Genomic DNA, 19,742 nt, shown 5'->3' with positions numbered 1-19,742 from the left:
CTGTGACTGCCTACACTCCAGCAAGGGCAACCAGCCTTAGTGATGCTGAATGTATTTGCATTACAGACTTAAACCTGAAAACCCCACTGGCTTGTAAATACTGTGCATGACTATACACGGCAAGGACATGGGTGTGTGCTAAGCCTCTGCTTCTTCCCCCAATAATTCGCTCCCCCTTTCCATCTAATACAACTGTGAAATCACCAGAGCAAGACGCAATAAATCTCTGCCTATAATTCTTCTATGCACACAGAGTCATGTTTTCACATTAGTCCCAAAACGAAATTTCTTTGCCAATTTGAAAGCACACTTACTGCTCTTTTTTTTTTTCGGGGCAAGTGTAAATCACTTTTACACACTGACACATTATGAAACCACCATGTGTAACTACAACAAAAACAATTCCCATTTCTATTATTCATTTCTTAAGTTACCACATACATCCCCTCTCAAACTGTAAACTCACCTTTAAAATTAGTTAGTTGTGAAAGAAATGTGACACTCAAACAGCAGATTATCAGAGCCAGGATCTCTGTTGTGTTCACCTCTCTCCTCTCAGCAGAACCAGATAATGGCAAACTTTCCCTCTATTTTTCCACACATATACATGTAAGTTTCAAATCTCAGTGCTTCCCCCTTTTTTTCACATGTATTCACACATTTCTATTGGTTGAAAACGAACCCTTTTCCAAAAGTACCCTTCCCCCAACTTGACTTCTGCCTAGTACCCTTCCCCCAACTTGACTTCTGCCTGCTACCATAGCAACAGCTCATGGAACACTGCTGTGTGCAGTTAGGTCAGAAGTTCGACACACAATGTTTCAATTCCACAGAGCAAGAGTGCTTGACTTTTCAAACCTAACAGCAAATCCATAGTACTGTTCTTTGGTTACACATTTTTTTGTACCAATACAAAACATGCTTCTATTAATTTTCACATACAGCCTAGTTTTTATTCTGGAATGGTATGAAACAGCCAATCAGTTCTTTTTGTTTTAAAAAAATATGTATGCCTCCATTTCCAAACTGTCTTTCTTTTCATATTGCCATTCTACTGAAAGACACCTCCTGAGTGCATCCAGTTCTCCTTTGAAGATGTTCACAGTGTGGATTGTAGGGCACAGCTATGTCTTCTGGAGTGAAAAGTTTGCAGAGAAAACAGATATGGTGAGAGACCTTGCTTTGCCAAATGTAGACATTAAATGGATTGGTCAGAGAGGGTTAAAGTGGCACCAATTGATGCCATTGGTGAAATCCTTCATTCAAATCCAACACCCTGACCTCATAATAGTGCACTGTGGTGGCAATGACCTAGGTACTTTGACTGGGGTAGGTCTGGAAATGCTTATGAAGGACACCTTTGCACAACTGTTTACACTTTTCCCTAAAACTGCCTTTGTGTTTTCCAACATATGCCAAAGGCAAAAATGGAACTGGTCCAATCATTTCTGTCCACAGATTGACAAAGCAAGAAAGCACGTCAACAAATCTGTTTCTGCTTTCCTCCGTGACTATGGTATGGGTGCCATTTACCACAACAACTTGCGTTATGACATGCAAGACATTTATAGAGGAGATGGTGTGCACTTCAATGATGAAGGGAACAGAGTCTTCCTCTTGAACCTTAGACTCTGCATCGGTACTTACTTGTAGGTACCACTAAAAAAATGACTTCATAAACACAACAGCTCTTTTTAGAGCTCCCTAATTTCTAAACTCTTAAATCTGCTTTTCATTTATTTATTTTTATTTTTTTTACCGTACGCTTACCGTAAGCTTACCGTACGCGTACCCCGTGATTTTTTTTAAAATCAATAAATGTTTTTTTTGTACTTTTCTGTCCTTCTTTGACCCCCTTACAATTGTTAGGGGGTCTGTAACTCTCCTCATTGCCCCCTTTCCTTGTTTTCACTCTTTTTTTTCAAGAGTGAAATACACAAAATGGCGGCCGCCGCTTCCTGGTTTCGGCCGATTCGAATGTTTACTAAGATCTAAGAGCCAATCAGAATCGCGCTCGCGCACGCCACCGTACGCTTACCGTAAGCGTACGGTAAGCGTACCGTAAGCGGGCTCAGATATATATATTGATTTAAAGGCTATTTTCTCAGAATCTACTGAACAGATTTACACCAAACCTACAAAAGGCACTTCCTTGACCTAGGGACTACCTCTCTGCCAAATTTTGAGTAATTCTGTTCAGCCGTTCGGGCTGTAGCTCGTTCTAAAGGTCCTATGGAAAAATGCATGGGAAAAACGCGTTTTGGGACCCCCCTTTTATCTCAGCCCCCGCTTGACGGATCCCCCCGAGACTTTCAGGGTAGGAGCGGAGCGTAGCGCCCCACCTATTTTGAGAAATTCGCGAGGATTCGTCGACCGGCGCCAAAGTTATTCAAAATAGAATGTTGAGGTTTTCCTATGGAAACGTGGTCCTAACTATAACTACCTACTGGCGACCGCCAGTAGGTAATATATATATATATATATATATATATATATATATATATATATCTATCAGAAGAGAACCAAACTCCTGTTAACCTCAAGCATAAAGAAGATGTGATTAAACACAGCATACTAACAGGGTAAGCCGTGTCTGCATTTTTGCACAGCGGCAGAGCACCCAGGATAATGTGCAGCATGACTAACCACTTATACGGTCCCAAAGTCGAGACCTATTGGCTATGCCAATGCTTTTTTCTTCTTTATTGCGTTAATGTTGCCCGTTTATCTGCCGAGTTGCAGACATAAGAGGTACATATAGAGCCCCACCCCGCTCTAACTGCTAAAGAGGGGGTTCACAATGTCAATGCAATAGATCTATGATCTGTGGCTGGGAAGCTGGGGCGTGGCCTTTGGGGATGCTGCCCACCGGTTATTCGCTGCTGTCTCTCCCATCTCCTTGTAACCCTGCCCCTCCTTTCACCAGAGGCTCTCTGTTTCTAACCCGGTCACTTATTTCATCTCAGCCTTTCAGTCTATCCTTGTGGCACTCCCCACCACCACTCCAGGCTGTCTCTGCGCTATCCTGGTCACCCTGTCCCTTCCTTCACTAGATTCTCTGCTTCTTACCTGTCTCCTCCATTCACTTCACCCCTTCAGTCTCTCCTAATTGCCCTCCCATGGGCTGTCTCTCCCTCTCTGAGTCACTCCTTTCCTCCTTTCACCAGAAGCTCTCGGCTTCTTAGTGGACTCCTCCTGCCACTGTCTTATAGTGGCACTGCCATCCTGTACTACACGGGCTATCTCTCCCCTCGTCATTCTGTCCCTCCTTTCAGCAGAGGCTGTCCTTTTCTCAACCAGTCACTCATTTCATCTCAGTCTTTCAGTCTCTGACATCCATTGGCTTCCCCCCTGCCGTGCCCTGCCCTGCCTTACCGCATTAACCGGAGCCATTTTACATACATTGGCTTTCACTAATCTCTCTTCATCCATTGGTCTGCTGTGCTGCCATTCACATTATGCTTCTGTCCACCACATGATACAGGGTAGGGAATAAGATCGGTCCATTTCTGCCATTGGCACACCTGATTCTGAGTGATGGCATTTCACTCTTTCACAATGCACACATCCTTAAAATAAACTGATCCCTTCAGTGCTATTGGTGCAATGTGTGCTTTTACAGCAAAAGGTTCATTGGCTTTTAGACAATGCTAGTTTTACTTAGGTGAGGAACCAGCAGCTCTCTCCAACCTCAAACCTTAGACCCCAAACATTACTACCAGGACACCTGTGTCTCACAAGTCTTTATACAGCAACCATTCACAAAGACAATGAGCACTGGTAAAGTTAGAAAGTTGAGAGCCTAAGCCAGATCTATTGGCTTTGCCAATGCTTGTTCTGTTAAGTTGCAGAACCTTCATGACAGCATCCCAAGCACTGGAAGATGGCTTAAACTCCATCTTTCAGAACAAAACAAACATTCTAAGATGCAAGGTTCATGTGTAAGAACCTTGTCAAAAGGACTTGTGACTGAGGCGCTGATTTAGAGTTTGTGGGACAGGTTACTGCATCACAGACAAGGAGGAGAGCCTCCGCGCCTTGTAGTATATAACATAATGTGTATTTCACCCAAGGGTATCCTGGCGCTGAATAACAGATGTTTATTGTTTCCCAACTCAATGGTACTCATTTTAAATTCCGGTTTTTTTATAGCGCGAACATGACCCGAAGGTATCAGAGCGCTTTACATTGGCACCAGTTTCATTACAGATGGACACATTCATTTTGTTAGGCACGGGGAGGTTACGTGATTTGCCCAGAATCACAGGATGTTGATCGTCCCTTGCCGAGACTCAAACCTGGTTCCCCAGATTCGAGGTTGACCGCTCGAGCCATTGGGCTACATCCTCTCATTTTATCGACCTCAGAGGGATGAAAGGCTGAGTGGACCCCGGGAATTTCAACCTGTGACCATAATGCCAAACACAGGTCCCTACAGTGAACCCATTATTCCACTAAGCTACCAGACCTGGCTCTTATATGGCACTTGTAATAAGGTGGGCAGAATATTCACTATGTTTGTGACAGAGTAACCCACTAACTAAACGCTAATTCAGGCCCTAAGCGTTCAAAAGGGCTTTCAATGAAGGGGAAATATAGATGAGTTTGTTGCAGTTTCTATCCAAGTCAATACAACTGTAAGGAGATCTGGATATGGGGCTGGATCTAACCATGATGTTCACGAGTTTGCCAGGTCCCGAAGTGATTGGACCAGAGAAAGCAGAGGCAGGAGAGCATGTGGAGGCAAGGGACCGGGCTATCGTGGCACCTGTTCTCCTGCAAGTTGTCTGTGGTGTGGGAGTGGGGGGGGAGGGGCCTAGGGTCTGAGCAGAGGCATCTGGGCTCAGTGTGAGGTAAAGAGAGTCAGGGATGAGTGGGTAGTCAAACCTGTAAAGAAAAGGGAGAGGATGTGGCCTAACATCTAGGGCGGTCGACCTAAAATCTGGGGAACCTGGTTCGAGTCTCAGCAAGGACACGCAACATCCTGTGATTCTGGGTAAATCACTTAATCTCCCCGTGCCTAACAAATATGAATGTGTCCTCATGTAATGCAACTGGTGCTCATGCAAAGCGCTCTGATACCCTATACCTTCGGGTCAAGTTCGCACTATATAAAACTCCTTAACTTTTTTTTTTTAAAAACCTTGTCCCACTGGACTGTCTCAGTGGGGAGGGCTTAAAGCCTTCCTCGCTGAGAAAGTTTGCCTGATGTCAATTTCCAAAGGCATTCTTGAGATGCTGGAAGTAGGATTACACTTCATCAGTTCAGGACATATCATTCCATGCACACTATCTGCAGGCAGTGTACCCAAAGGCCTGGAATACTTCCATTCAACCAGATGCCTCTCTTTAAAGATTTCTCGAGTGCTCTTTACCAGCAACACTGACATATTTTCTTCCTACTCGATTACTGTCCCATAGATCTCCAGATATATTATTTATCAAACTTGGTCAAGATCTATACATGTATGAGGTTCCGTGCACCTTCTGAAGAGAAATGAGCAAAAGGGGTGGGCAAAGAAATTTAAAGCAAAAAAAACCCAATAGAGTGGTGTAGAGTAAAGGGGTTTGAAAATGGTACTGCTTCTAACTTATTTGCTGTAGGATGCCTAAAATTATGAAAAGGTTTGAGCAGTGATTATGGCATGCATGTGAAATGTCTGTGTGAATCTGCCCAACAGGTGCAGAAAGCCTGCTATGCATATGCAAATTAATAATTCAGACAGCTAAGAACTTTAAGGGTAAAGAAGAGGGTTAAAGGAAGATTATGTGGTGTATGATGTCCAAAATCCTCAGTATAAGAGTCCCATGGGTGTGCTCAATAATGAAGGAAATGGAAGGGGAAGTATGTTGGTGCAAAGGATCAGCCCCATGGAGCTGTGACTGGTGAGTGTGTAGGACAATAGAAAGTGGTGAGTCGGCCATAAGGAACAGCGTGAGAGATCTTACGGATATTTGTGGGGAGTGCTAGAACGGACTGCTGGTGTGTGATGACATTGGACCATCTGCAGAAGAAAGCAGCATTCCCTTGCAGATGGATGCCATTTTGATGGCCCATGATATTGACAGGTGTAGCGAGATACTTACTCAAAGGTGGATTTCAGTGGAGTGGAGCTGTCCTTGTTGTCGTAGACTTTCTCGCTCACAAAGTAGGGCTCCATGGAGAGAACCTTGCCAATGTCAATCAGGAATTCGATGCTCTTTATCTTCTTGATGGTCTTATCATGGGTGAATGCCAGGCACTTATATATATTGTAGCTGCGGCCCATGTTCCTGGCTCTTAATATCCAAGCATCCGACTGGTTGGTGGGCGGTGGTGCTGTGAAGATGGTTCCGTCCTCGCGCCTGACACACCACAGGTCGCCGTTATGACTGAAAGCGATGAAGTAGGACAGTGTATCCCACTGCGATTCTCCGATTACTCTGCTGTTGATATACCAAGATCCATCGGTTGTGGAGAAAGGGTGGCCTCTCACCAGCTTGCCTTGAATAACCCCGTGCATTATATTATTAGGGTCAAAAAACAAAGCCTGAAAGGCATTCCAGTCGCTGCCGCCGATCTTTCTAGCTTGCTTGTAGAGCCATGGCACTTGGTCATTGAATGGTTCTGGGCCTCTGTACCATGCACCCTCCTTGGTCACAGCAAACAACTTACCGGAGAGACTGAAATAAAGGAACTGGAACTTGTCCCAGTCCACCCTCCCTACACACGTCGCACTTGCAAACCAATCCTTCCAGGGGGACGAAGGGGTGGGTCCTTTGTACAGATCCGCCCCCCGCACAACAAACATGTCTCCTTTTGGGTTGAAAAAGACGTGCCTGGCGTTCTCCAGCTTGCCCAAGGACAAGGCTCTTGCTGAGTAGTTATCTGGAGCAGCTGCTGGAGGCAAGCCAATCTTGCAGTTGTTGCCATTGTCAATAGTGAACAGGAGTGTTTCTAAAGTGCAAGAGAAGAGACACACCTTAATTCCTTGTCCCTCAAAGATGAAAAACATTCATGTAGGAATGACAGAAACTTCATTAGTTTTAGGGGGAAGCAGGAATTTGCATTAGGATCATCATCATTTCATAAATCATCGACTCTTTGTTAAATCAAAAGCAGTCACATTTACACCCGAAGCTCACGAGGACATTCAAACCCATCAGATTTATTGGCAAGACCAGGAGGCCTCCACATATCAAATCTATTGACACTGCCATCCCAAAGACGAGTTTTTGCAAACTTCAGTGGGTTATTTTCGCTCTGTGTGGTAACAACTTTTCCGTATGTGGTTTTCCCACGTGGATATTTTGTGTGTTAAATGTGTGTGGGTGCAAATCCTACGTAGAACCATTGGAGCAGTGTCAAACAGTGCACAGTAGCCAAGCCCACAAGAAGGAATGGGCACCAACCAACTGTAACATCCCAAAAACCAACAAATGTGATTGACAAAGCATCCATGCACCTTGAAGAAAATTCAATGAGCATTCATTTGACAAAACAAAACAAAAAGACAGATATAATAGAAAGAATAATTGAACAACACGTGTCACGTAATAAGCACCATTTCACGTAACTGAACAGTATTTTCTTCTCACATACTCCACGAACAACAAAGCACTTACCAAATACCCCATACACTACAATGAAGACTAACCCACAAAAGTAACACCCAGAGCACACCCCACCCCCATCACACACCACTGTTCCCGTGCTCAGGCCATACAAACATGAATTCTAACTTTGTTACAACTACAATACCTGACTTTCACACAGTCTTTAATGTAACCTAATCCCTGGCATCAGCGTTTTGGACCTCCCTAAAACAACCCCACTAAATTTGTAAACAAAACTTACGCTTCATATGGAGCTACACTTTCTAACCTAGCCACTTAAACAACCTACAATGATTATCAGGGCGCCTATGGTGCATTTTGTTTGGCTGGAGAGGGTGCTGGATTCAGGGACATCCTAAGGATTTTGGGGTCCCTGGGTCAAACACGTTTGGGGTGCCACTGTTCGGAACAACTATGGATTTATGACCCAATTTCAACTCTTTGATGCCCTCTTTGGCCAGCTCACTGACAGCACACAGGTACACTCGTCCAGATTCTAAATGTGTTTACATCTGATCTTCAGGGATAGAGACTTGTGTTTTCAATATTTTATAACTCAGCAGCAGCTCACTAATAATACTGCAAATAATCTCTGTAACAACCTCCCACTTCTCATATGTGAGATCCTCTTTTGATCTAAAAGAACTTTTTTTATGGATGTTGCATGTTACATAAACACAACATTTCTTTACAAAATGTCTGTAATATGTATTAGACTCATACGTATCACCCACGTTAGAAATAAATTAAAGGAAAATAGTATTTAAAACAATCTGTTAAATAATTGTTCAAGGTCATCAGAGTGAGACTCTCTCAGGGGGCCCACTAAAAGATTGGGGCCCTGGGCCAGAGCCCACTTTGCTCATGCCTTAAAACGTCTATGGTTGGATCACAGACATGTACTGTATGGGCTAACCACCCCCGAGGACTGATCAGGGACACTTATTGGGAAGAGTGAGATAGGAGAAGAGGTGCATGGGAGGGATGGCTTCTACTATTGATGGCTGTTAGATGCCTTTAACTGCTGGATTTATTCCATTTGGGGCAATGGGTAGGGCCTCCAGTGTACTTAACATCTCCAGATGTCCACCCACTACCAGTATAGTAAATTCTCTTACTGCATCCATCTCTTAAGTTATGTTATTGAACATTTTTTAAGCGCACGTTCACCAACAGGCCTCATGGCACAGAGTTTTATTTTGGAGTCACCGGTTTAGAAAGTCCGTGTCTAACTATAAGCTTGGGTAAAAAGCCAGGTCTTCAGCTTTTTTCTAAATCACAAATGGTCTGTTTCTAGTCTCAAAGATGTGGGCAGAGAGTTCCGGAATTGGGGTCCCTGTATCGAGAAACGCGACCCTCCTGTCCGTTTGTGTCTGAATCTGGGAACCACCAATAGATTCATATGCAGAGATCTTAGGGTGCACTGAGGGGAGTATCTGTGAATTCTAGAGGATATGTACTTGGGACATGTGCCATGTATAGCTTTGAACAGGATGCAACCTGTTCTGAACATGGAACACTACTCCACTGGGAGCCAGTGGAGCTCCTTCAACAGCGGCCTGACATGGCATCGTCTGCCTTGTTGATAGATGATTCTGGCGGCTTGATTTTGTATCAGCTGCAGATGGTATTTCTGGTTGCACGGGAGGCCTGAATAAATTGCAAATGCATAGTCAATTTTTGATAAGATCAAGGCAATAATGATTTGAATGCTGGCCTCTCTGCTGAAAAACCTTCTGATTTTTCGCAATTTCCGTAGTTGAAAAAAGCAAGCAGGGTCCTTTCTGTAGGTCTCTAGCAGTTTTTCAAAAGCGACTAATTGTTGAAATAATAATAATATAAAACTAGGAAAACATTTAAATAGCTGTAAGTTTTTTTGCCCTGATGTCTAATTTATAAAAGCAATCCACCGTCACATCTGTCAGACTGTTCTGGACAAAGGGATATACAGGTGTTGCTGAAAAACATGCAGGATAATACCTGAACTGCAGCTTATAATGATTTTTTATTGTTTACTGGCCATGCATGCAGTGGGCAAAAAGAAAACCTATGCAGTAGATACTAGGTTGAGACACTATTATGTGATTCAGAGTGCATTTTATAAAATGTGTTCTTTCTTGCACACTGGCTCACATTCAACAGCCAAAAATGAAGAACAATTCAACTGATAATACCAATTGGTTAATTATTCTGTGTTCCTACACTTTTCCCCATAAATACTGCCCAGCCACACAACCACACACGTTTGTATAGTATATATGTGAAAATGCTGGATGTCACGAGTTTTGTGGATCACTGCAGATTCCGGAACGTTCTCTCACAGAAATGTGAGGAAAATTAGTCATTTTAGACAAAGAATGAGGTTTTCGCAGCATTCTAGGTCAGAAATGTAGTGAGTTCCATACATATCACCCCACTGTGGACTCCTGAACTGTTTTCTACAAATGGGTTTCGTGTGATTCCCTGGTTGCTGCCTGATGCAGAGCTAAAGTAGTGTAGCCATTTACCATGGCAAGTGGGAGAAAATTGGCATTTACCTGCTCTCTGCCACCTATTTGTCAAAACTATACCTCAAAGAATCCAATTTTTGTCTTGCTTGAAAAGGGATGGGGACACACTAGACCCTAGGGTGAAAGAAAGATGTTGGGGCTTTAGGGTGAGGGTGCGACCCAATACCAGAAGTGTCCGGACCTCATCCCAATATTTTTAATAGATAATATCATCAGCATCCTTTGGGATCACTGCTCCCACCAGGGGAAGACGTGATGGCAAATCCAACAATCTTCCCTAGGGCGGGCAGAAAGACTTTCTGGGTCCGTTCTGGGTCATGGCCCTTAGTGTCACCCCTAGCCCTTCCTTTTTCTGATCTTTTTTGCCTTGTATCTAGTGGGCCTTCTGGCCCCTCTCCAGGGTTCAGACTAGGGGGTAAACCCTGGGAGGGCAGAAAACCGGTGGACCCTCTATGGGGAGGGACACTGCCGGTGCCTCAGTGGACCTTTCACCTTCACCCTTTATTTTACCTCTTACCTTGGTGTTCATGAGGCTTTTTGCCTTCTAGGGAGGTGTAAATGGATAATAAACCTCCGAATATTTCTTCTGCTGGGGCAAGCCCCGTTTTGGGTGGGCAGACCCTGCTCTTTCTTTTTTTTACCTCTTCCTCTGTTGTTTAGTGCACCTTCTTCCCCACTCAGGGGCAGGTTCAGTATAAACATCCCAATCTGATGCTGGGCTCATGCTGGGGTGGGTGCATGGGCCGATGCCTGGATGGGCCATAGCTTTCTCCCCCTCTCCAGGGAGAAAAGACTGAGAGCAAGCACCCCTTATCTGCAAAGTGTTTGTGCCCTGGGTGGAGGGGGGCTGCTAAATTAAAGCTAGATGCCCACTGTTGTCTAATGTTGCGTTTTTGGCATGCACAAGCTCAGACCTGTCCTCTCCCTCCTCACGCCTTAAGGCAGGAGAACCACCATCTCTGCATTAATAGAGCCACATCTTGAAACAAGTTACCTACCTGTACATTGTGGTTCTCCAGTATTGATATCTGTTATAGAGTCACATGCTTGAAACTTCCCCGTTGTCATGGTGGCCGTCCCATGGTAACAGTAAAATAGCAGTACTAAGCTTTAAACTTAAATCCCCTTGAAATGCAATAGTATTCAGCAACCAGTTATTATTTTAGAATATCCAAACTTCAGCCAATTAGAGAATAGACCCAGAGTATCCAGCCCATGCAGGGCCACCATACCTCAGATTTCGAGCACAAGTGCAATTAGAAGAACAATAGAGGACTGGATTGGTGAACCTGAAAGGGGAGGACGGTGGGCCGCATGTGAATCTATAAAAGAGATCAATATTGGAGAACCACAGTGTACATGTAAGTAACTTGTTTTTTCTCCAGTATTGTATCTTTTATAGATTCACATGCTTGAATCAGAATAGTGAGTAGTTTCCAAGTAACAAAGGAGGCGGGAAAAGGTGAACCATCCCACCATGCGACCTAATACTGAGAATAATAATCCAAGGCAGACTATGTAAATGTAGAAAAAGAGACAACCACAAAACAGTACTATAGGAAAATGAATAGACGAATTAGCGAAAAAAGGCATACCTTATGCAAATAGTCGTCGCAGGGCCGCTTGTTCAACCGCTATATCTGCCTTCCGCCATGTATCTAGACAATAATGCCTTGTAAATATATGGATGATTGCCCATGATGCTGCCCTGCATATGTTGTTTAAAGACACTCTGGCAAACAGGGCCGAGGACGCTGTCACTTTCCATGTAGATTGAGCTATGCCTTGGCCGTAAGCCGGCGTCCCGCTTTCTCATGGCAGAAGATTATAGTCGAGGAGGCCCAACGTGCAATTGATGCTCGTTTCAAGGCCTGACCCTTTCTAGGAGCAGAGAAGGCGATGAGCAGCTGGGTTGATTTACAGAAAACCTTTGTTCTTTGCAAGTAACATTTTAAATAAAGTTTAATGTCCAGAGTAAGGAGGGCCCTCTCTGCAGGCGAAGATGGAGAGGGAAAAAAAGAAGGTAAAGCCACTGGCTCATTGAGATGAAACGTGGAAGGCACTTTGGAAATAAAAGAAGGATTGGTGCAAAGTACCCCTCTGTCCTGCTGAAACTGCAGGTAAGGCTCCGTCGCAGTGAAGGCTTGGATCTCACTAATGCGTCTAGCAGACCTGATGACCCAAAGGAAAGCCACCTTCCATGAAAGGTATTTCAAATCGCATTTGTGAATTGGCACAAAAGGTGACCTCATAAGTTATGTCAAGACAATGTTCCGCTGGCAGAGAACTGTAGGAGGTCTTTTCAGTGGGTAGGCCCTAAAGAGACCCTTCATAAACTCCATCACCAGCCTGTTGGACCACCAGGACAAGTGGCCAGAATGTCGCCTGTATCTGGAAATTGCCGCCAGGTGTACCCTAATTGACGAATTGGAAAGGCCAGCCTTGGCGAGATACAAAAGATACAGTAGAATGTCCTCTGGTGGAGAAGAGAGAGGATGACAAGTGTTCGACACACCATGAGCAGATCCACTTCCATTTAGCAGAGTAGCACTTGAGGGTTGAAGGAGCTCGGGCTCTCTGAAATAAGGATTGACATTCGTCAGAGAGTGTTAACGCTCCAAATTATGTGTGGTGAGGAGCCAACCTGACAATTGAAGTGTGTGAATCTGTGGATGAACCCCTTGGCATTGGTTCATAGAAAGCAGATTCTCCATTGGCTGGAAACGGATAGGCGATACAGCTAGGTATACAGTACTGCCTTGCCCACGCCGGGGCAATGAGGTTATGCGGCAGGGGTCCCGCATGAGTTACTGTAGAACTCTTGGTATAAGCAGAAATGGAGGGAATGCCTAAGCAAAGGTTCCTTCCCAGGAAAAGTGAAAGGCGTTCCTCAGAGATCCTGGTAGACGAAATCTACTGGTGTAAAAAATGGCCCATTCTTTTTGGATTCCTGGTACGTGTTGTACTTGCATCAATACGTTTTGGGCTATTAGCCATTCCCAGATCTGCTGCGCTAGGATTCAAAGGGCATGAGACCTCGTCCCACCTTGCTACTGTAGGTAGAATATGGGGGTGGTGTTGTCCATGCGAACGAGTATCGACGATCCCCTGTTCCGTGGCAGAAATGATTGGAGGACCAGAAATACTGCTTTAAATTCCAACAGATTTATATGACACAATGCTTATTGGTCTCACCACTTCCCCTGGACCTGTAATTCCTGAAGGTGAGCTCCCCATCTCTCCATGGAAACGCCCAACGTCATCACCATATCTGGCTTCATTGAGAGGAAGGACAGACCTTGAGAGAGATTGTCCCTGATCGCCTACCAGGACATTGTTAAGGTCATTTCTGGTGTGACTGAAATTATGTCATCAAAGGAGCCTCGAGATTGAATCCACTCAGCTTCGAGTTGCTACTGGAAATGTCTCATCTGTAAGCGGCATTGTGGGATCAACGGGATACAGGATGACATCATCCCCAGCATTGATTTGTAAGTCCTTACAGAAACCTACTTTTTCGAGGAGAGGGACTGCGCCATCCTTTGTAGACGCGAAATCCTTTCTTCTGTGGGAAATGCCTTTGAACAGTGGTTATTGGGTATCCGGGATCATTCCCAGGAACACCAGTGACCTAGAAGGAATGAGAGAGGACTTTTCCCTGCTGAGATTGAGGCCTAGAGAGCAAAAAAGCCAAAGACAGGTCTTTGTAGATTTTCTGGCACCCTGGAAGGATGGGGCCTTGACCAACCAGTCGTCCAGGTAGGGAAATACCTGGTGATCAGATCGCCAGAAAAAAGCTGCCACTGGTGCTAAGCACTTGGTTCTTGCTTTAGCCAGAAAGGTAGCACTTGAATTGATAATGGCACCCCGCCACCTCGAACCTGAGGAAGCGTCGATGCTTCGGGTGTATGGGAATGTGAAAGTATGCGTCCGGAAGATCGAGAGAGGTCATATAATCTCCGTATTCATGAGTAGTAAAATCTCCTGAAGCGACAACATCCTGAAAGGTTGAATTTTGATAAACTTGCACAACCTGAGTTCCCTAATCTGCCTCCATTTTCCTTTCTTTTTCTTGATTAAAAAGAAATGAGAGTAGAAGCCCAGATTGCGTTGACTGCCTGGCAACCCTGGAATGGTTGTTTGAAGAGGAGCAAACTGATTTCTTTTTTGAGAACTGCAAGATGACGATGTGCAGTCTTTTACGGAGGAAAATTTGGAGGCTGGTGAAGAAATTCCAGGGTGTGACCGTGATGGAATACATCTAACACCCATTTGTAGGAAGAAATTATATTCCATTGAGCGAAGAATTTGGAGAAAGTCGGGGCCAATTGAAGTGGGACTACGGTGACAGGGGCCTGTGAATCCTCATTGTCTTCTGATGGCATCATGAGATTTCCCTCCTGACACGGGGTGTCTGCGTGCTGGTCCTCTAATATACACCAGCGTCAAGGTTTGACGAAAAGGCTGCGTAGAATATTGTGGCCAAGACCCCTGCTTGTAGTGGGGTTAAAAACACTGCTTGAATTGAGGCAGAGAGAGAAACTGACCTCTACCTCTTCCGCTGAAAGAAGAACATTTCTTTTGTTGTAAATTAGTTCAGGGCGGAATGTTGTGCCAAAGTTCTTCAATCTGTGGGGCGCGCCCCTCCAGGGGGGCGCAACACCATCTCGGGGGGGGGGGGGGGGGGCGCAAACTCCACCATAAGATCTAACCTTTCACTGTTTCCCAATCAATGGGGCACAATGTGTCTATACTTTTGTGATTTCGAAAACAAGCTAATTCCAAGAGCTGAAATGCTTCAGCTGCAATGGGAGGCAGGGAGTCTCCTCTGATGTGAAACCGAAAACGAAACATTTCAGCCCTGGGAATTAACTGTGCCGGGATGGTCAGCCTTTAACAGGAAGGAAGCAAAGTTTCTCTTTAAATTACGTAAGTATGTGCATGCCATACACTCAGGGTTTTCTTTCAAAATTACAAAAGTGCACATTTAATGTAGCCATTTTCATGCTCAAAGAGCACACTTTTAAGACAGATCTTTCTTTATAATAGGCTGAAAACAAATGGCTTACGGGACAAATGAATGGCAGTTGGCTCATGCTACTGTGGGGTTTGGCAGGTGAGGTTCACTCACATGAGAGAGTGTAATCAATTAGGCAACTGCCATTTTATTTGTACTAAATGAATGGAATTCAAGTGGAAATGGTGCTGGGAGCCTCAGAAGGCAAATAAAAGAAAGTGAGAACGATGAAGAAGGCCCTTCTTCTCGGTGACAAGGTTGACATCCTTTGAGCATGCGGCCCTGAACCTAAATATTCAATATATATTTTTTTACCTTTACAAGTACTAATTGTACAATGCTCATTTTGTGCCAGAAGCAAATGGGCAGCTATGTGAATTGCAAGCGTGGCTAGTTCGCACAATTTGCAGCTGTCGCATTTTGCTCACAAATAAATGCTTCATCGTGATCCCGCAACAAGGTGCTTGAAAAGTAGGGTTTCTCCAGTCTTGCGGAAAGGCAGAAGACAGCGCTCGATGATGGGAAATTTCATCAGCTTTTCCACGCCTGTTTCGAACGGAAGGATTTCTAGTAATGTACGGAACTCACGCCTTATATTCATTTCTTACATTAGCACCTCTGTAAAGCGTCACTTGTTGACTGACTGAATAATGCACTTTATGCGGCATATAATTATATAGTAATGCAATCAGAAGCATAAAGGCAATGAACACAAATGACAACATGATTAATGTTGCAGCGCATAGGCGGCTGAGGCGAATGGGCCAAAGGTGGTTCTAGGGCAAAGGGCGATCTTACGAACAGTGCTTCCAACTAGTCCATTGCTGACCTGACTACACATGTGGGCAGCGCTTCATATTTATGGGAGGTGGCAGGTGGTGGCCCCCAGTACTCATTTTTAGGGACCAAGAATTTTTTTTCAACATCCAACTTTGACCAAGAGCAAGAGAGAGCAAAGCAGAATAGGGGAAAGAAAAAGGACAAGAAAGCTGTGAAAGCAGAGACAAAGGGATAAAGCAGAGATGAAAAACAACCTGCAAGAATGAGACAGAGGCAGAAATAAGAGGGTGGTGGAAGAAGGAGGCGTGTGTTGGTTCGGGCAAGACTCGGCAGTACTGGTATACTGCCGCCCTGGCAAGAGCCATTGCTGGCAGAAGTGACGTAATAAAAGCTTTGGCACCGGTACTTTTTTAATTATTATTAATTAAGCACTGCCTTTGGGCATCCACCATAAACCCTTTCAGCCACTAACAGTCTTTTCTACTCTCTGTGGCTGGTGCAGGCAAGCGCGGTGGGGCAGTAGAGTCGGGGTGGGGGGACCGAAAAGATTTTATTTATTTATTCATTTTATTTGACCTATTCCATCGTCTGTCGACTTCCCTGCCGCCGCCCCACCGAGCTTACCTGCGCCGGTCAACGCTGTATTTACATGCATTGCAATGCTGCCAGTTCACTGTGCAGCTGGACCGAGATCTATTTGATCACCACAAAGTCTGTCAGACAACATTGATCTGAAGTAAAATAGGCAGCATCATACAATTTTTAGGTCGAGCCTAGCGCAGTGCGCATGCACTGCTCTATGGGAGGCTTCATGTAATCACTCCAAACTTCTCCGTGCGTGTCAGACTCCTCCCACACATCTTATTGGCCTTTGCGTGTGTCTTTCAGTAATGAAAGCACGCAAATGGCCAGAGGCGGGTGCATGTCCCACCTCTTCTTGAAATGTTCACTCCCATAGCGTTTTGGTGTCGGGAGCGAGCAGCAGGGTGCAGGCTGGCAGCTGCATTCCTCCCATGTTATTGTGGATCATGTGACTAATTAAACACAGCGCGGTCGCTTTCACTTTCGCGGCCGCGATTGTTGTTTCATGTCTTGCAAGTTAGGCGCATCCTTCAGGTTAGAAAACAATTCATCTGGTTTTTTTTTTAAACTGTAAAAGGTTGGATGGGGCCCGCTGTAATGTAGACGCAGCCTTTTCCCAGTTGATCATATTCAGACTAAAGCAACGACTTCCGGGAGAGTAGAGGGATGCCTTTCTCTGCCTAAATATGTCTCCTAGCCCCTGCCCCAGTCCCAGCCCCTGAACAGGGGCATTCTGTGCAGGCCTCTTTGCTTGACAGTGCGGCTTTGTTACCTCTCCAAAGGTGGTGTCAGATATACCATTGAGAAGGAGCTGCACTCTGCAGGCAGCTCTCCTCCCTCCCGGAACACGGTGCCCACCTTGAATAGCTGCCACTGTCGCATGGAAGGCACCCGCAGAGGACACCAGTGCCCGGGTGGGTTTGCACAGCCTTCACAGCGCAGCCCAGCTGGCTGGGTGTCTGGAGACTGTTACACTGCGGAGGCACAGGACTTAAAGGACTCTTGCCCGTCCGGAAGAGAGCGCTCCCCCACGGAGGCCAGGAGCCTGCCAGACGTGCTTCCAGCAGAAGGTGCCTTCCCCTAGCCCCTTGCAAGGTGGTGCAGTCGCGCTGACCCCATGACGGGTACGTACTGTACACCTGGTTACCTCAAGGCTGTATGTTATCCTGTTATCATCACTGTAAGAGGATGTGTGCAGCGCAAACGATTATTGTGAAATAGAGCAAGGCGTGCGAGTAACAATGTTACTAAGATGTGTATTGTCGGACTTAAGGCATTTATTTGATTTTGGTTACTATTTATCTGGCTATACTACAATACATGAATTGCCAGGTGTGGATGATGCAGTCGCACATGACATATGGCACACTTCAGTTACAACCATGGAGGGCTAGACGTTTCGCACGGGTACTTTGCCCAGGAAGGTTGGGAGTCTGTCTGCTCGCAGCAGGTACCACGAGGCTCCGGCTCTCCTTTACTCTGCAGAGCCCATACTGCTTTCTTCAAGTGTGCTTACATTACTTGAGAGGGACGCCTGCAGTTCCCTGGTAAACGTGCAGGGCAGTGGCTGTCATAAAGATGCCACTCTGGATGTGACACGCCAGAGTCCCAGCGTATGCCTCGCGCCACCTCACGTGCACTGTAGGAGTAATGCTGCAGTGGGGGGGAGCTGGTGACATCTGGCTGGTGCTTTATACCACAGACATCTCCCACAGACCCTCACACTTGCTGTCATTTGTGTCAGTGCTTGCTCTTAAATGTCAAAGCACTACGGATAGAAGGTAGAAAACACCACTGATTAAGAGTGTAGGCAGTGCCAACATGGCCTTTAAACCTGTGATTCTTATGGAGCGGGATGTTGGCTGGTGACCTTTGAACTCTGCAGGCTGTGCATTAGGCGCCTCACTGGTTGCGGTCTGTGTTTCTCAGTGGATGTGTGTTGTATTTACATTTCTTGCTGCTTAGCCAGTATGCTTGTGTATGTGAATGGAATGATGGAATGCCTGATGACTGTATGGAATGTTGGTGTGCCTGGCTGACTGGGAGGTATGACAGTTGGAGAGAGTGGGCTGAGCAGCAGAGATGTAGTTCCTGGTGGGACCTTATATCAACCTGATCTAACTCATCCACTTGCAACTACCATCCTGTAATCTACAAATAAACATCTACTTGGATTTACCTCATTGACTACAACCCATCATTGCAACAATGACTCAATAGGTACTAATGACGCCTGCCGCAGCTCTTCATAACGCTACTTGGGTCTGTCCAGCACCTATTGATTGGAAAGTGACATTCCGGACGGAAGGAGGGAGATAAGCTCTTGGAACAGTGCATTTTCTCATTCACCGAGAGTTAAACATTAAGCATTGGCATAGCCAATAGGTCTCGCCTTTGGGACCTTATAAGTGTTTAGCCATGCAACAGTTGATGTTGTTGTACCAAGGATATTGTGCTGCATAACTAAATACTTACAAGTTCCCAAAAGCGAGACCTATTGGCTATGCCAATGCTTGTTATTAGTTCTACTTTTTAAACATAAGCCTGACATGTGTCCTAACCCCCAACGCAGGGCACAAGCCCTAAAAAAACAAGTAAACAAGTGGGGGGACTAATTAGCATAAGCAATGCGCATTGGTGTCACAGGACATCACAGTAAGGGATGTCAGCACCCTGTGAGATCCTTCTTTTTAAAATAAATGTGCTAGGCTTTCTTTACTTGCTTGCTATGGAAGGAAAGGTATTTACCTGACTTGAGGGTAATTACTTCGGAGGTGAATGGGCTGCTCCAGATAGCACTGTCCCAATATGACTCAACTGCATAAGCAAGACCCTAGTAAAAATAATTTCAGCACAGTTTATCTTGGAAAAAATGTATTTGAACTGGCTAATAAGCATCTGTCAATTAACCACACCCACTCACAAACCTGCAGTTTAGTAAACACTCTTACTGTGTTTAACATTATTGTTGCTGGATATGGCTGGGCTATGCAGATGGCAGTCGATTATGTAGTGTACCAGATTCAAGAAATTTCTGTCTGGTGGTGGGGGCCAGAAATTCAGCTGGGGGCTCAACCTAAAAAAGTTTGAAGACCTCTTCTCTAAGCCATCCTTGCCGCCTCAACACCTCTGCCCCCGCTGTTTGCCTAAAGGCAGTAAATGGAATGTAAAGCGCCACATCAATAATCTCAGAAGAGGCTCTCTCTCCTTCTAAAAGAACATCCTTTGCCTCTTTCTTCTTATCCTCTGGAATATAT

General features: G+C 45.2%; 1 protein-coding gene across 1 annotated transcript in view; it reads right to left on the bottom strand.

Annotated features, from left to right (window-relative positions):
* The window catches only part of LOC146863358 (uncharacterized), a 197,728-nt gene that overhangs the window by 87,005 nt on the left and 90,981 nt on the right, over positions 1–19,742 (bottom strand). Inside the window, exon 2 of the mRNA XM_085642796.1 lies at positions 6,088–6,937. Coding sequence (XP_085498922.1) covers positions 6,088–6,937 — 850 coding nt within the window. The remainder of the gene's footprint in view (positions 1–6,087; positions 6,938–19,742) is intronic.

This window comes from Triturus cristatus, chromosome 2_2, assembly GCF_964204655.1.
Source record: "Triturus cristatus chromosome 2_2, aTriCri1.1, whole genome shotgun sequence".
In the NCBI taxonomy this organism is placed as follows: Eukaryota; Metazoa; Chordata; class Amphibia; order Caudata; family Salamandridae; genus Triturus; species Triturus cristatus.
The sequence above is the reverse complement of the archived record's forward strand: the minus strand, read 5'-3'. Positions and strand labels throughout refer to the sequence as shown.